The sequence below is a fragment of the Ochotona princeps genome, chromosome 8 (genome assembly GCF_030435755.1).
Source record: "Ochotona princeps isolate mOchPri1 chromosome 8, mOchPri1.hap1, whole genome shotgun sequence".
Taxonomy (NCBI): Eukaryota; Metazoa; Chordata; class Mammalia; order Lagomorpha; family Ochotonidae; genus Ochotona; species Ochotona princeps.
In genome coordinates, this window is record NC_080839.1 from 16,469,529 (window position 1) to 16,483,317 (window position 13,789).

General features: G+C 48.7%; 1 protein-coding gene across 1 annotated transcript in view; it reads left to right on the top strand.

The window, feature by feature from the left end:
• The window catches only part of ST3GAL5 (ST3 beta-galactoside alpha-2,3-sialyltransferase 5), a 48,262-nt gene that overhangs the window by 20,378 nt on the left and 14,095 nt on the right, over positions 1–13,789 (top strand). Inside the window, exons 2-3 of the mRNA XM_058667672.1 lie at positions 1,884–2,007; positions 4,713–4,824. Of these exons, the coding sequence (XP_058523655.1) occupies positions 1,884–2,007; positions 4,713–4,824 (236 nt within the window). The remainder of the gene's footprint in view (positions 1–1,883; positions 2,008–4,712; positions 4,825–13,789) is intronic.

Consider the following 13,789-nt stretch of genomic DNA (forward strand, 5'->3'; position numbering starts at 1 on the left):
TCTTTTTAAAGATTTGTTTATTTTTATTGGAAAGGCAGACATGGGCCCGGTGTGGTGGCCTAGTGGCTAGAGTCCTCGCCTTGAATGCCCCGGGATCCCATATGGGCGCCTGTTCTAATCCCGGCTGCTCTACTTCCCATCCAGCTCCCTGCTTGTGGCCTGGGAAAGCAGTCGAGGACGGCCCATAGGCCTTGGGACCCTGCACCCACGTAGGAGACACAAAAGACCTTCTGGCTCCTGGTTCCTGGCTTCAGATCGGCGCAGCACCGGCCGAGGTGGTCACTTGGGGAGTGAATCATCGGATGGAAGATCTTCCTCTCTGTCTCCCCTCCTCTCTGTATACCACCTTTCCAAAAATAAATCTACCAAAAAAAAAAAAAAAAAAAAAAAAAGAAAGAAAGAAAGAAAGGCAGACACAGAGAGAGAGGAGGAGGAGAGACAGAAAGGAAGATCCTCCGTCCGATGATTCATTCCCCAAGCGACCATGATGACTAGATCTGAGCCGACCTAAAGCCAGGAGCCAGGAGCCTCCTCCCGGTATCCTGCGTGGGCGCAGGTTCCCAAGGCCTTAGGCAGTCCTCAAGTGCTCTGTTTCTCAGGCCACAAGCAGGGAGCTAGATCGAAGCGGAGCAGCTGGGATTAGAACCAGTGCCCATATGGGATCCCCGCACGTGCAACACAAGGACTTGGGCTCCTTTTTATACTCACTGGGGCGCCATCTCTTCTTCTGCTTCTCTCGTATCTCCCCCTTACAGACTGGTGAGAGGGGACTAAACATCATCGTGTTTTACACCCCTTACGGGCTAGTCCTAGTTCACAAGCAAGTCCTGACAGGCCTCTCGGTACTGCTCCTCACGCTAAGTTACACACAGTTACATCTCTTTAACGTTTCACACATTTCCTGTGCAAGTGAAACATTATGTCAGGTAGTATTCCAAATATTTCACATTTTGAGGAGATGGCTATATACAAAGATATTTTAAAGTACATTTTGTTATGCTTATCACATCCCCCCAAAGAAAATAGCAAAATTCTAATGGGGGAAATAAAGTGAATAGGAGATAAGACTTCTTCATGGAAAGAGTAAATATAATAAGAACTTCATTTCTTTGATTAACATGTAAATTTAGCATGACCATCACAGGCATCTGTATTCATTGAGACAAAGTTTTGCCTTTAATCAGCAGTTGCTCACATGCAGTGAATGGTGTTGCTCTTGTGACGGTCCTGGAGTGTAACAGGCTTATCTGGGGACCCAGGCTCCCTCTCCATATATAATGGCCAGGGCTGGGCCGGGCCAGACTGAGGTCAGGAGCTTCTTCCAGTTCTGCCATATGGTTGCAGGGGCCCAAGCCATTCTCTGCTAGTTTCCCAGGCACATTAACAATGAACTGGATCAGTAGTAGAGAAGCCAGGACTTGAACCCTTACCTGTTTGGGATGCCGCTATCACAGTTGGTGGCTTAGTGTACTGTGCTCAGTTCCTCCAGTGGTGACACTCTGTGATATTGTAGTAGCATGTCACACCTGGGACATTGACAGGGAGATACCGAACGTGCCCAGCAGCACAAGCATCCATCATGTTTCTTTGTTGTACCTGCCTCTAACCTTTGTAATCCCTGACACCCATGTAGCTCTTCTCTCCTCGCATAACTTGGTCGTTACAAGAATGGGAGCAATCATACAGTGAATAGCCATCTAGTGTTGGCTCATCATAACCTCATGGGTTCATCCAAACTGTTACATGTGTCAGTCATTCGTTGCTTGTCATCGCTGCCTAGTAGTCCGTGTTGTGGAGCCACCATGGAAGGCCCTCAGAAAAGTGTAATCTGCCTCACCCTTCCCTCTTCCTTTTCCCCGCTGCCCATTTCCCTCTCTTGACAGCAATGCCAAGTGAGCACAACTGTGTGAAACTGAGAAGTGACTGCTCCAGGCCTCCTCTGCAATGGTACCCTCGAGCTCAGAGCAAAATGAGAAGACCCAGCTTGTTGATAAAGGACATCCTCAAGTAAGTGCCGTCCTGGGCCCCCCCACCTCTGGGCCTGATGATGTAGAGCTGGGAGAGAGAGCTCGCGCTTCCTGACAGCTGATGTAGGAGAGGCACCCTGGGCCGGAGGCCTGGCGGAATGCACCTGTGATGGCTGACTCAGCGCACAGATGGAAGAAAACTGCAGAGAGCCACCTCTCACCCACATGCTGCTCTCCTTGCCATTATTTTTAACAAAAAGGGCTTTTTCCCCAGAGCTATTTTAAGTTCATCTAAAGTATGGTTAATTACAGTTCCCTAAAGGCACTTGAATACCATTAAGTCTGGAATCTTGAAAAGGACAAGTGTTGCAGCCTGGTCATTCTTAGATCCCATTCAGTGGGGTAGTTAATGAAGAAGGAACTTGGCAGGTTTTTTTATTGGGAGCAGCCAAAGCAGGCTAGGAATGACTCCTTTCTGTAATAAGAGGATCGCAGGCAAATAGACATTGCCATCAACAACCGAGCCTCCCATCTCACTTGGCTCATGCAGGAGGCATAGCAGGTGAGGGTGGGAAAAGAAAATTGGGTTTCCTGGAGTTTTGCCGAGGCCTGACCTGGGAGCTGTGCTGGATGTGTGGCAGATGTGGCCAGGCATTACAGACTGGGTCAGCAGTCATTCAAGGCATTCAGGGTGGCAGAGTCCAGGAAGCTGGGGTCAGTCTGGGGTCACTGTTTGAGTCACTCCTTACAACAATGGCAACTCCCATTAGGGTTTTGGGTTTTTTTGCTATAAACTCTTTTGATAAAGTTTATGGATTAAGCACTGTGAGAGATGTACAGCAACAAATAATGATAAAGTGAACATTGATAGCCATGGACTGGACTGTCAAAAAAAAAGTTATATCAAATTTAGAGACTTTTTTTCCTAGTATTTTCTAGCTTATATTTTTGGACTGCAGTTGACCACAGGTAACTGAAACTGTGGAAAACTAAACTGCAGACAAGGGGGCTTATTGTATTACACGCACCACATACTGACCCTCTGCAGTGCTGGAAAGAGGAACAGGTGTGTTCATGAGGTTCCAAGTCTGAAAGTGAGGCAGCTCTGCCCCTTTTCCCTTGCTCTCCCTCTCCATGTGAGGTGTGAGCTGCCGTGGGCAGGTGCCCCCTCCCTGGTTAGCATGCACTTTTACATCAATGGTAGAGGTAGTGTCCTACTGCCTTCACAGTAGGGGAGACTCGGGGGTTTGACTGAATTTTCACAGGAAGCTGAAATGAGAAGCCTAAAATCTTGAGAATACTACACCCAGCATACTTCCTTCATGCTCTTCTTCATGGCTTAAGAAATATTCAGCGCCTCTTACGTGTATTCTAGTATTTAGGTACTGTGTTGTCAAACCAACCATTTCTTTAGAAAATGGATTTGTTTTCCCCTCAAAATGTTCCTTGGCTTTAAAAAAATTTTTTTTAAGATTTATTTATTTTTATTTGAAAGGCAGACTTACAGAGAGAAGGGAGACAGAGATCCTCCATCCGCTGTTTCATTCCCCAAATGGCCTTCAAGGCCGGAGCTGAGCCAGTCAGAAGCCAGGAGCCAGGAACCTCTTCCAGGTCTCCCACATGGGTACAGAGTCCCAAGGCTTTGGACTGTCCTCTACTACTTTCCCAGGCCACACAAGCAGGGAGCTGGATGGGAAGTAGAACAGCTAGGACATGAACTGGCACCCATATGAGATGTTGGCACTTGCAGGTGGAGGATTAGCCAGTGCACCATTGTGCCAGCGCCCCTAGTTTTGTGATCTTTAAAAAACATAAATTTATTTTAAGCAATGTTTCTTAAACTTTGAGGTTTTGTGTTTTGTTTTCTTGGTTGCTTGCTTGTTTTAGATTTATTTATTTACATTGAAAGGCAGCATTTGAAGAGAGGGAGGGACAGTGAGAGAGAAAGGAAGAAGGAGATCTTCCATCCACTGATTCACTTCCCAAATGACCACAAGATCCAGAGCTGAGCTAATCTGAAACTAGGAGCCAGCAGCGTCTTCCTGGTCTCCGATCATCTGCTGCTGCTATCCCAGAAGGATTAGTAGGGAGCAAGATTGGAAATGGAACAGCTGGGACATGAGCCAGTGCCCATATGGGATCCTACCCACTATGCCAAAACTCCTAAACTCTGTTTTTGGCCAGCCTCTAAACTCTCTTCAATTTTGTTTTTGTTGATGTTGACTGGAAAGCTTATTGAAAGTGAGATCTTCAGAATCAAGACTAGACTTAGTTCTTTTCAATACCCAGTGTGTGTTAGACTGTGTATCCATGCCAATTCAGCAGAGTTTGAACAGCAGTGCTTGTCAATGGTGGGATGGTCAGCAGTGGTGCTCTTAGTCTCGCGTCTGGTAGGATTCAAGCATTGTTTTTTTGGGGGGGAGGGGTGACCTTTTTTTTTTTAAAGCACCAAAAGTATTTTAAACAAGCCAAAAGTTGAAGGTGAGCTTCTGTAAATTCCAATCTCTTACTCGATTGTTTTCTTCAGCCCAGTAATCATCATGATTGAGATTATAATATGAAGTTCTTGTTTTTGTGTTTCCCTGTGTTAAGCCATCTGGTCAGGGGGCTAGGAAATGACACTTCCGTCCCGCCCACCCCCACCCCAGCCAGCTGCTGCAACGTGGCTGGCAGGTGTGGGTTGTGCTCTGCCTGCGGGTTTGCACAGAGCTGCATCCTCTCACCTGCCTGATTGTTTCTTTGCAGGTGCTTATTGCTCGTGTTTGGCGTGTGGATCCTTTATATCCTCAAGGTGAATTATTCCACTGAAGAATGTGACACGAGAAAGATGCATTATGTGGACCCCGAGCGTGTGAAGGTTAGAGCTGGTCTGGGTGTGGTCTCAGTGCAAACACGCTTGAGGATTCCCACAGGCTGGACCCTCATCCTCATCCCTGTGTGGAGGTTACTACTCAAAGCTGGGAAAGCAGGGAAACCCTGAATCTCAGCCCTTCTAAACCAAAACCAAACACAACTCTCCCCGACCAAGAAAAAACAACCAACCAGCCTAACCTAGCCAGTCCAGCCTAGAGAGTTCTCCAGCTGTCCGGTGACTGTGATGTGGGCCTGGAGTGGGCACTATTCAGCATGCCTCTGGGTACTGAGAGTTCATTTTCCTCCGAGTGGTCTCTGTGTGCTTTGTTTATTTGTTTTGCTTTTTGCTTGAAAGAGTTATAAGACAAGGAGAGAGAGAAACAGAAAGATCTTCTATTCACTGATTTAACTCCCCAAATGGTTATAATGGCCAGAACTGGGCTGGTCCCAAGCTGGGAGCCAAGAACTTCTTCCAGGTCTCCCATTTGGGTCCAAATGGGCCCAAGGACTTGAGCCATCCTCCACCGCTTTTCCAGGCCATAAGCAGAGAGCTGTATCAGAAATGGAGCAGCCGGGACCAGAACTGGTACCCAGATGGGATGATGGCACCACAGGTGGCAGGTTGGCTTGCTGGAACACCATGCCAGCCTTGTGTACATTCTTTTTTGTTTGTTTTTTAAAGATTTATTTATTTTTATTGAAAAGTCAGATATACAGAGAGGAAAAGAGACAGAGATGAAGATCTTCCGTCTGATGATTCATTGCCCAAGTGACCGCCACAGCTGGTGCTATGCCGATCTGAAGCTAGGAACCAGAAACTTCCTCCATGTCTCCCATGCAGGTGTAGGGTCCCAAGGCCTATGGGCCGTCCTCGACTGCTCTCCCAGGCCACAAGCAGGGAGCTGGATGGGAAATGGAGCTGCCAGGATTAGAACTGGTGCCCATATGGGATCCCGGCGGGTTCAAGGTGAGGACTCTAGAAACTAGGCCTCGCTGCCAGGCCTCCCATGCCCACTGTTATAAGTCCTAATTTCTCAGCTGTGAAGTGTAGGGTGGCATCTATGCAAGGGGGTTGTTGATAAGGACTACAGATTCATAGAGAATTCTTTCCTGATTTGGATGCAAATCTTTCTGCTTTAATCTGTGAGTGTTTGGGATGCAGAACACATAGACAGACTTAAGTAGGGAATAAAGAAATGAGGTGAAGAACTTAATTCACAGTGCATGGCCTGGCACCACAGAGATGTTGGGTCACAGTGGTCTTGTTAATCCTAGGGCCACCTCTCCTTGTTCAGAGTTCATGGACTCATTTCATCTCATTGTCACTGACCGGTTGGCCTCAGTGGCATGGGCCATGTCCGGTACCCTCCGCTCGAGGTTCTTCTCCCCCTGATCCATCTGGCCTCGCCCCCCAGCTCCCTTCTGATTCCCAGGCCTCTCACAGCTCTCACGGGTAGTTTGTAGACATCCTGTTTGTAGGCATGTCTGTTGTCTCCTGGGAAAGGCCTGTGATGGCTCTTGGTACGATTCAATTTGCTTTCTGATGTGCTGGGAATTCACCCCTTGGTGTCTTTGCTGCACTGTTGCATTTGGTCTACATGTTCTGTCCTTCTGGTGCGTTGTGAAGTACCATCCAGTCTGCTGCATTAAGGAGGAGGGGGATTGTGCAAGGGCCAGGCACACCATTTCCCAAGTGCCAGGAGGAGGTGTGTTTTCCTATCCTCCTGGGTGAAACCAGCTCAACAACTTCAGCGCCCTGACTCGCTGCACTCAGCCTCCACTGGGCTGCATTAATAGACAAGGGGTAAGCTTCTTGTCCCTACCGTGGTCAGGCAATTGCTCTTAGTATTTTGACCATTCTACTCTTTTAACACGAATTATTTATTTGAAAGAGTTACAGAGAGAGCTTTCATCCACCGGTTCACTCTCCAAACAGCCACAGTGGCTGGGGTCACCCCAGGCCCAACACAGGAGCCTGGAGAGCCATCTGGGTCTCCCATGTGAGTGGCAGGAACCCAATCACTTGTTATTGTTCGCTGCTTTCCCAGGTGCATTAGCAGGGAGCTGGATTGAAAGTGGCACATCCAGGTCACAAAGCAATGCTCTCAGATGGGATGCAGGCAAGGAGTAGTTTAACTTGCTGTGCCACAACACCCGGCCTTGCCATTCTATAATTTAAGCTTTCTCCTAAGGAATTCAAGTATCTCTTGAAAATTACTAGAGAGGGAACTCAAGACCACATCCTGGGGAGCCATGAAAGGGGCAGGAACTTCCCTGGAGTCTGAAGGAATCCAGGGCATGTGGTTGCCAGTGTCAGCGAGCCAAAGACGACTCCCCCCCATGCAAGGCTGGGCCTTGTCCCGGTGGTCCTCATGGCACAGATATGGATCAAAGAAGGCAGCCCTGCTCAAGGGAGAGGGGCTTACTGGTGTGAAGGGTGCACGGTTAGATGTGTGAGCTGTCATTGTAGTGTCCCCTGGGAGGGGTCCTGTAGGTAGTATTCGGGCATCCGACATGCAGGTGGCTTTGCAGTCTTTCGGATCCCCTCCAACCCTGCAGTTCTATGGCTCTCTGCCATTTGCCAGGACCTGACTTGCAAATATAGGCTAGTTTCATAACCAATTTTGTAACCCAGGGCTTTCCCTGTTCTGAATTCTGGGTGGAGTCGTCTTAACTGGAAAGCTCCACAGGACACCTGCTTGCAAGGCCACCTGTCGCCAGGGGCGCCCTGTGCTTGCCTGACCACTGCTGGTGAGGTCTTCATTTGTGGAAGCAGTGCGTCATTCTGTGTGAAAGGCATTGCTTGAGAGCAGGGACCCTGCTTATGGATAGAACATGCAGCTTGTGAGATTGCACAAAAAGAAGAAGTGAGCCAAGATAGCTCTCGAGAATGCCCTGTGCTTGCCTCTCGCCATGTTCCGTGTTCTACCCCTGACCTGCCTTTCTGTGGGCAGGTAACCTCCACTGTGGCCATGGTCCTGTTGCTGAACATGTGACCTGCTTCCCTGCTTAACACTGGTTTCTCCCCCGCACCTACAGGAGGACATTCCCCGGCCTAGTCTGGCCGCCCAGACTCTGCCAGAGTTGGTTCCTGCCTGTCTCTCCCCAGCACTCAGGTCCTCAGTGAAGCTTCCGTCATTCCCAGCATGTCTGCTGGGACTTGGTTCTCCCACCACTAGGCTCACCCACTGAAGGCACGTGATGCAATGGTGTTTGCAGAGCCAAGCCCCATGGCTGTGATCTGAATTGAGAACATTTGTATCACCCTCAAGAACCTGTTTCCCTGCTCCTCTGAGTTTTAGGCCTTGCTGTCTCTGTGGGTTGGACCACTTGGGACAGAATTCCTACAAGCAGAGCTATATAGGGGAGGCTCCTTCCTTCACATAGCACAGTGTTGATGGGTTTCATCCAAGCTGTAGCATGGATCAGTACTTTTTATTCACTTTTTAAAAATTATTTATTTATGTGAAAGAGTTACACAGAGAGAGGGAGACAGAGAAATTCTACCCATTGGGTTCCTCCTCCTGTAACAGCCAGGGCTGGGCCAGGCTGGAGCCAGGATCCAGGAACTCTGGATGGGTCTCCCATGGGAGCGGCAGAGACCATCTGCAGCTGCTTTCCCAGGAGCGTGAGCAGGGAGCTAAATCAGAAGTGGAACAGGCAGGACTCCCAGGGTTGCAGGCAGTGACTTAACCTGTTGGACCACAATACCAGCTACTCTTTTTTTTTTTTTTTTAAATTCCTCCTGTTTCTGGATAATATTCCAGCCTGTGGATGGACCACATTTTGTTGTAATCCATTCATCAGTTAATGGACATTTTGGTTGCTTCTACTTTGAACTGTTGGAACAGCAGCACTGCAGACAGGCGTATGACAGTATTTGTTTGAGAACGGTTTCCAGTTCTTGTAGGTTTATTCCTAGGAGTCTCATTGCTGGCTCATACAGGAACGCTGTGTTTTAACTTTCTGGAGAGCTGCCAAGCTGTTTTTCTGAAGTGGTGACATCATTTTCCATTCCTGCAAGCCCCAAGCGGGCCTTGCAGCTTCTCTGATGTTCTCACTGACACTTGAATCTTCCTCTCATCTGTCCTTTTTGATCGTAGTGGTCCTGGTAGATAGGAAGCAGTGTCTCATTGTGGCTTCGATTTGCATTTCCCTGAGAGCTTCTGATGTTCAACAACTTTTCATGTGCTCCTGGACCATTTGTGTACCCTTCTCAGGGGACATGTTTATTCAAATCCTTCACTCACCTTTTTCTTTCGATTTTTTTTAAAGATTTTACCTGTTTTTATTTGAAAGGTAGATTTACAGAGAGAAGGAGATACAAAGACAAAAAGAGACCTTTCATCCACTTGTTCTTTCCCCAAACCAGCCACAATGCCAGAGCTGATCTGAAACCAAGGCTTTGGGCCGTCCTCGACTGCTTTCCCAGGCCACAGGCAGGGAGCTGGAAGGGAAGCAGGACTGCTGGAATACAAACCAGCACCCATATGGGATCCTGGCACATGCAAGGTGAGGACTTTAGCCACTAGGCTAATGTGCTGGACCCCTGAAATGCCTTTTTTAATAGTGAACTCTAGGGGGAGAGGGGTGTGGTGTGGGCTTTGTTATCTTTGAGCCCCAGAGAGTACAGGAAACCCATGGTTATTCAGTAGCAGCCGTTGTTTTGAGCACATTCAGTCACAGATGTCAGGTTTAATCTCCCACCAAGGAGTAGGACTTTACTTCCTGCCCCAACATTTCTTGGGGAGACAGAGGAAGGCATGGGGGAGGGAGCCAGCCTATCAGTCAAACATTTTTCTGTGTGTGGCAGCTCAAAAATCAGTGAAGGAAGGCTAAAGTCTGTGGGAACCTCCGTGGAGTCAAGTGTGGCTTCTGTTTGTTTGTTTGTTTTTAATTTTGTTTTTATTGGAAGGTCAGATATACAGAGAGGAAGAGAGACAGACAGGAAGATCTACCATCTGTTGATTCACTCCCCAAGTGGCTGCAATGACCAGAGTTGAGCTGATTCTAAACCAGGAACCCAGAGCCACTTCTGGGTCTCCCACGTGGGTGCAGGGTCCCAAGGTTTTGGGCCGTCCTCAACTACTTTCCCAGGCCACAAGCAGGGAGCTGGATGGGAAGCAGGACTGCTGGGATTAGAACTAGCATCCATATCGGATTCGGGTGTGTGCAAGTTGAGGATTTTAGCCACTAGACTACTGCACCGGGCCTGTAGCTTTTGTTTTAAAAGTGGCTTTCCAACACTTTGGACCCTGTCAGAATACCTGTTTCCCTGAACATTCCTGAGAGAACGTCCTGCTGCCTTCTGGTACGTGCAGAAGCATAGGCCACAGAGTCCACGCCTTACCCTGCGACAGCATTCTCCCGTGCAGGCTGGTTGGGTACCACTGGCTTCAGCCAACACCTCTGCCTTGTCTGCTCCCCAGCTCTACAGGCCTCCCCTCCCATGTGCACAGCCAGCAGAGCCACTGGCCAAGTTTCTCAGTGGGCCCCAGGGCCCTTCCTAATCCTACCCGTTCTCTCTCCCTGGTGCTGCTCCATTCCTCCAAGACCATGCTGCAGCATCTTGGGTTCTTGGTCTAGGGTTTGGCGCTTTAACCAACAAGGCACCTGCTAGGCAAACAGATCTACATTGGTCCAGGATCCAGGCCCTCTAAGTGACTTTCTGTGAAATGAGAAATGCAGCGTCTCTGAGGAGTTACCCCTTAGCAGGGTATGCCATGAGGAGTGTCACTTAATCTGGACAGTCCAGCTTCTTCAGGGTATTTCTGTCACCCCATTTAGTTCCCCTGAGTCCTTTGTGATCAGTTCCTGCTTGCAGCCACATCCTCAGGCCCAGATGACTGCTGGTTGAGTTGTTAACTGTTGAACCACAGACACCTCACACCCAACCACATTGTTGCTTTCTGTAATTCCATTTTTTGGCAGTCTAGAGTGTTCTGGAAAATTCCAGAAATATATTATTCATAAGTCTTAAATAACTTGTATGAGAGCCTATTGTTAGAATTGCTCTGTTTCATTAGGAGTTGTTTATCTCCTGCTGTGCCTAGCTTATAAATTAAATTTTATCAGAGGTGTGCACAAGGTTTAGTACCACCTGTAGTTTTACACTCCCCCTCCCCAGGACCTGAAATATATCCCCCAGGGATGAGAAGGGACTCCCCTATTCTTGCCATGACTTTGTTATTTAAATTGTTTCCACTTCTAACCATGTAAAGGCAGTGGATAGAGTGACATTGGTGGTTTGGGACCTTCCCCTGCCCCTAGGGTACCTGCCTCCTTGTAGGGTACCATGCTGATCTCCACAGAGCCCAGGCACTGGGCAGGATGCATGGGCACTGCAGCTACCTTGAGAGTCCGTGTCAGACCCCACAGATGGGGGGACAAACATTTCAGCTTACCGTTACGATGTCAAAATATAAGGACGCTTAAAAAAAACTGCTGGAAAATGGAGTTAGAAGGCTTTAGGACAGGTGTCTGTCATAGGTGCTGCTTGGGGTGTCCACGCCCCATACGGGAGTGCCAGGTTCGAGTCCCAGCTCCTCTGCTTGCATTTCAGCTGCTCTCTGATACACACCCTGGGGGGTCAGCAAATAATGTCTCGAGGATTTATGTCCCCGTTGCCCTTGTGGAGACATTGAGTTCTGGGCTCGCAGCCTTGGCCAGACCTAGCCCTGCTGTTGCAAACATTTGGGGAATTAACCAGCTAAATGGAAAACCTTGCTGTGTGTCTGCCTTTGAAATAAATAAAAATTAATTAAAAAAAAGTATTTTAGTGCTAAAAGAATTTGGACTGTATGCGTGGTGTTTTCATAGTATGTGTCTCCGTGGGCTTCGTGAATATCACTCATACTTGAGGCAGTCCAGCTTTACACAGGAAAGAGGTTTATTTATTTTGACTCACAGTTCTGCAAGTTCCCAGCCCAGGGGTGGGGACTGTTGGTTTGGCCTGCAGTGACAGTGTCCTTGCTGGCGTAGGACAGGCCAGAGAGAGAGATAACAAGTGTGTGCATCTGCCTATATCTCTCTCTCCTTTTAAAAAAAGCTGCTGGAAACCACTGCTGGGCCCAACAGCCTCATCCAATCTGATCCCCCGTCAAGGACCCTGCCACTAAGCACCATAGTTAGATTATGTTTTCACCCTCTTGGCACCATTAGCAAGACCTTCAGGACTAACATGCGAGAGTTCACAGGAAAAGAGACTTGGACCACAGCTAATGGCCCTGTCACATAGGTGAGGCAGAGCCCGGCTCTGTCCCACCCTTTGTCCTTACCTGGGTTCTTTCACTAAGAGAAACCAACTACAATGTGAAGTCTCACTAGGAATTTACCTCTTACCTCTGTTTCTGAGAAAAGGATGACTCCCAGCATTTCAGAGTAGGAAACGAAGCAGGCAGAGGGAGCTGACTTTGATGATTTTAATATCCTCCAGCAACTTTGCACATTGTGGTTTTCTGTGGCAGGGCGCCACGTCACTGACCAGCGGAACTACCAGATGTCTATTAATTCTTAATTATGGGCATCCTGCAAGCCTAGCCTGGAAGGCTGTTAAAAGCTGAAAGTTGTATTTCCGAGACAAGTGGAGGTTCTTGTGTCTTGGAAGGAGTCTGCAGCTTCCTGCTTCCCAGGGAGCGTTGAGGCTGGATTGTGCCCAGCACCCCCTGCCTGAGCCAAGCCTGCGCCTTTGCTTGCAGCATCCCAGCCATCTGCAAAGGAGAAAGGGGTTGCAGGTCCATGCTTTCACTGTCAGTGCAGCTCCTTTGGAGAGGGGGTCATCCTCGGGCTTTGTGCTCCCACGCTTGAACCTCAGGCAGGTGGAGAAGGGAGGGTGACTGTGACAGACTCCAGAGAGAAGCTGGTATCCACGGGCGATTTCTTGAGCTGGTCCCCCCAACTTTATGGAAATGGCACTGTGCCATGGCCTTGAGAACTGCGGTGTCAGCTGTAGCAGCAGAGGGAGGAGCAGGAGATAGTTTCTGGGCCTCGTGAGCTGCTGGCAGTCTGGAAAATCGAATTTAAAGCCTGACATTGAATCCTTTGCCAGAATGGAAATGGAATGAAATTTCACTCCTTTCCAGATGATGTTTTCTAAAGAGGTCATCTGGTTGCCCCAAGTTTCCGGCAACACTCCCCTTGCCCGGGGGACTCTTCTGAGTCCCTTTGGGATCTTTTCTGCCACGGGGTGCTGTTAAGCCACATGCTGTCCCCAAGTCATGCCCTAGTGAAGAATTAGGCCTTTTCTGTCTCTGCAAAATCCTGCTGACCTTGAACGCTGCAGCCTGGAAATGAGAGCGCCTATAATACAGGCGGCCCCTCTGTCTGCCCTTCTGTCAGTGTGTGCTGCTTGGCAGACAGGGTATGACAGGGCAAGCCCCTCCCACATCAGGGCCCTGGTCATGGCTAAATCACTCATCCATGCTCAAGTGGCTGGTCCCAGTGATGCCATCACCCACCTGTTGTTTTGGAGCCGGGGAGGTAGCCAGGCCGGGTCTGTGCACAGGCCCAGACCTCTCATGGGCTATGCCACATTTGAGCCCGCCAGGTGAGGAAACCAATGGCTGTCTCATAAGGTGCCACAGGTGTGGTGAGGGTGCCCCACTGAGGCTGCGAGTGTGCCCATTGTCTGTGACAGTCTCTGAGAGTTTGAGAACACCATTCTTACCTTCCAGAAATGGGGCCACGTCTTTGGACACAGACAGGGCACTCTTCAAAGTGCTAGCTGCAGAGCTGTGATCTTGTTTTTGTTTTGTTTTGTTTTTAGTGTTTCTGTCTAATAAGACAGATGTGTTCCTAAAAATAGACATTAAACAAAAAGCAGACAACAAAAACAGCAAGGCCTTTGGAGAAAAACATAGTTGTGGTCAGCATTCAAAAGTCTACAACTTCTGGGGGAGTTGCATCAGGACACAGTAGGCTAAGCTGCAGCTTATGGTACTAGTATTCTATCTGAACATGGTTTCTAGTCC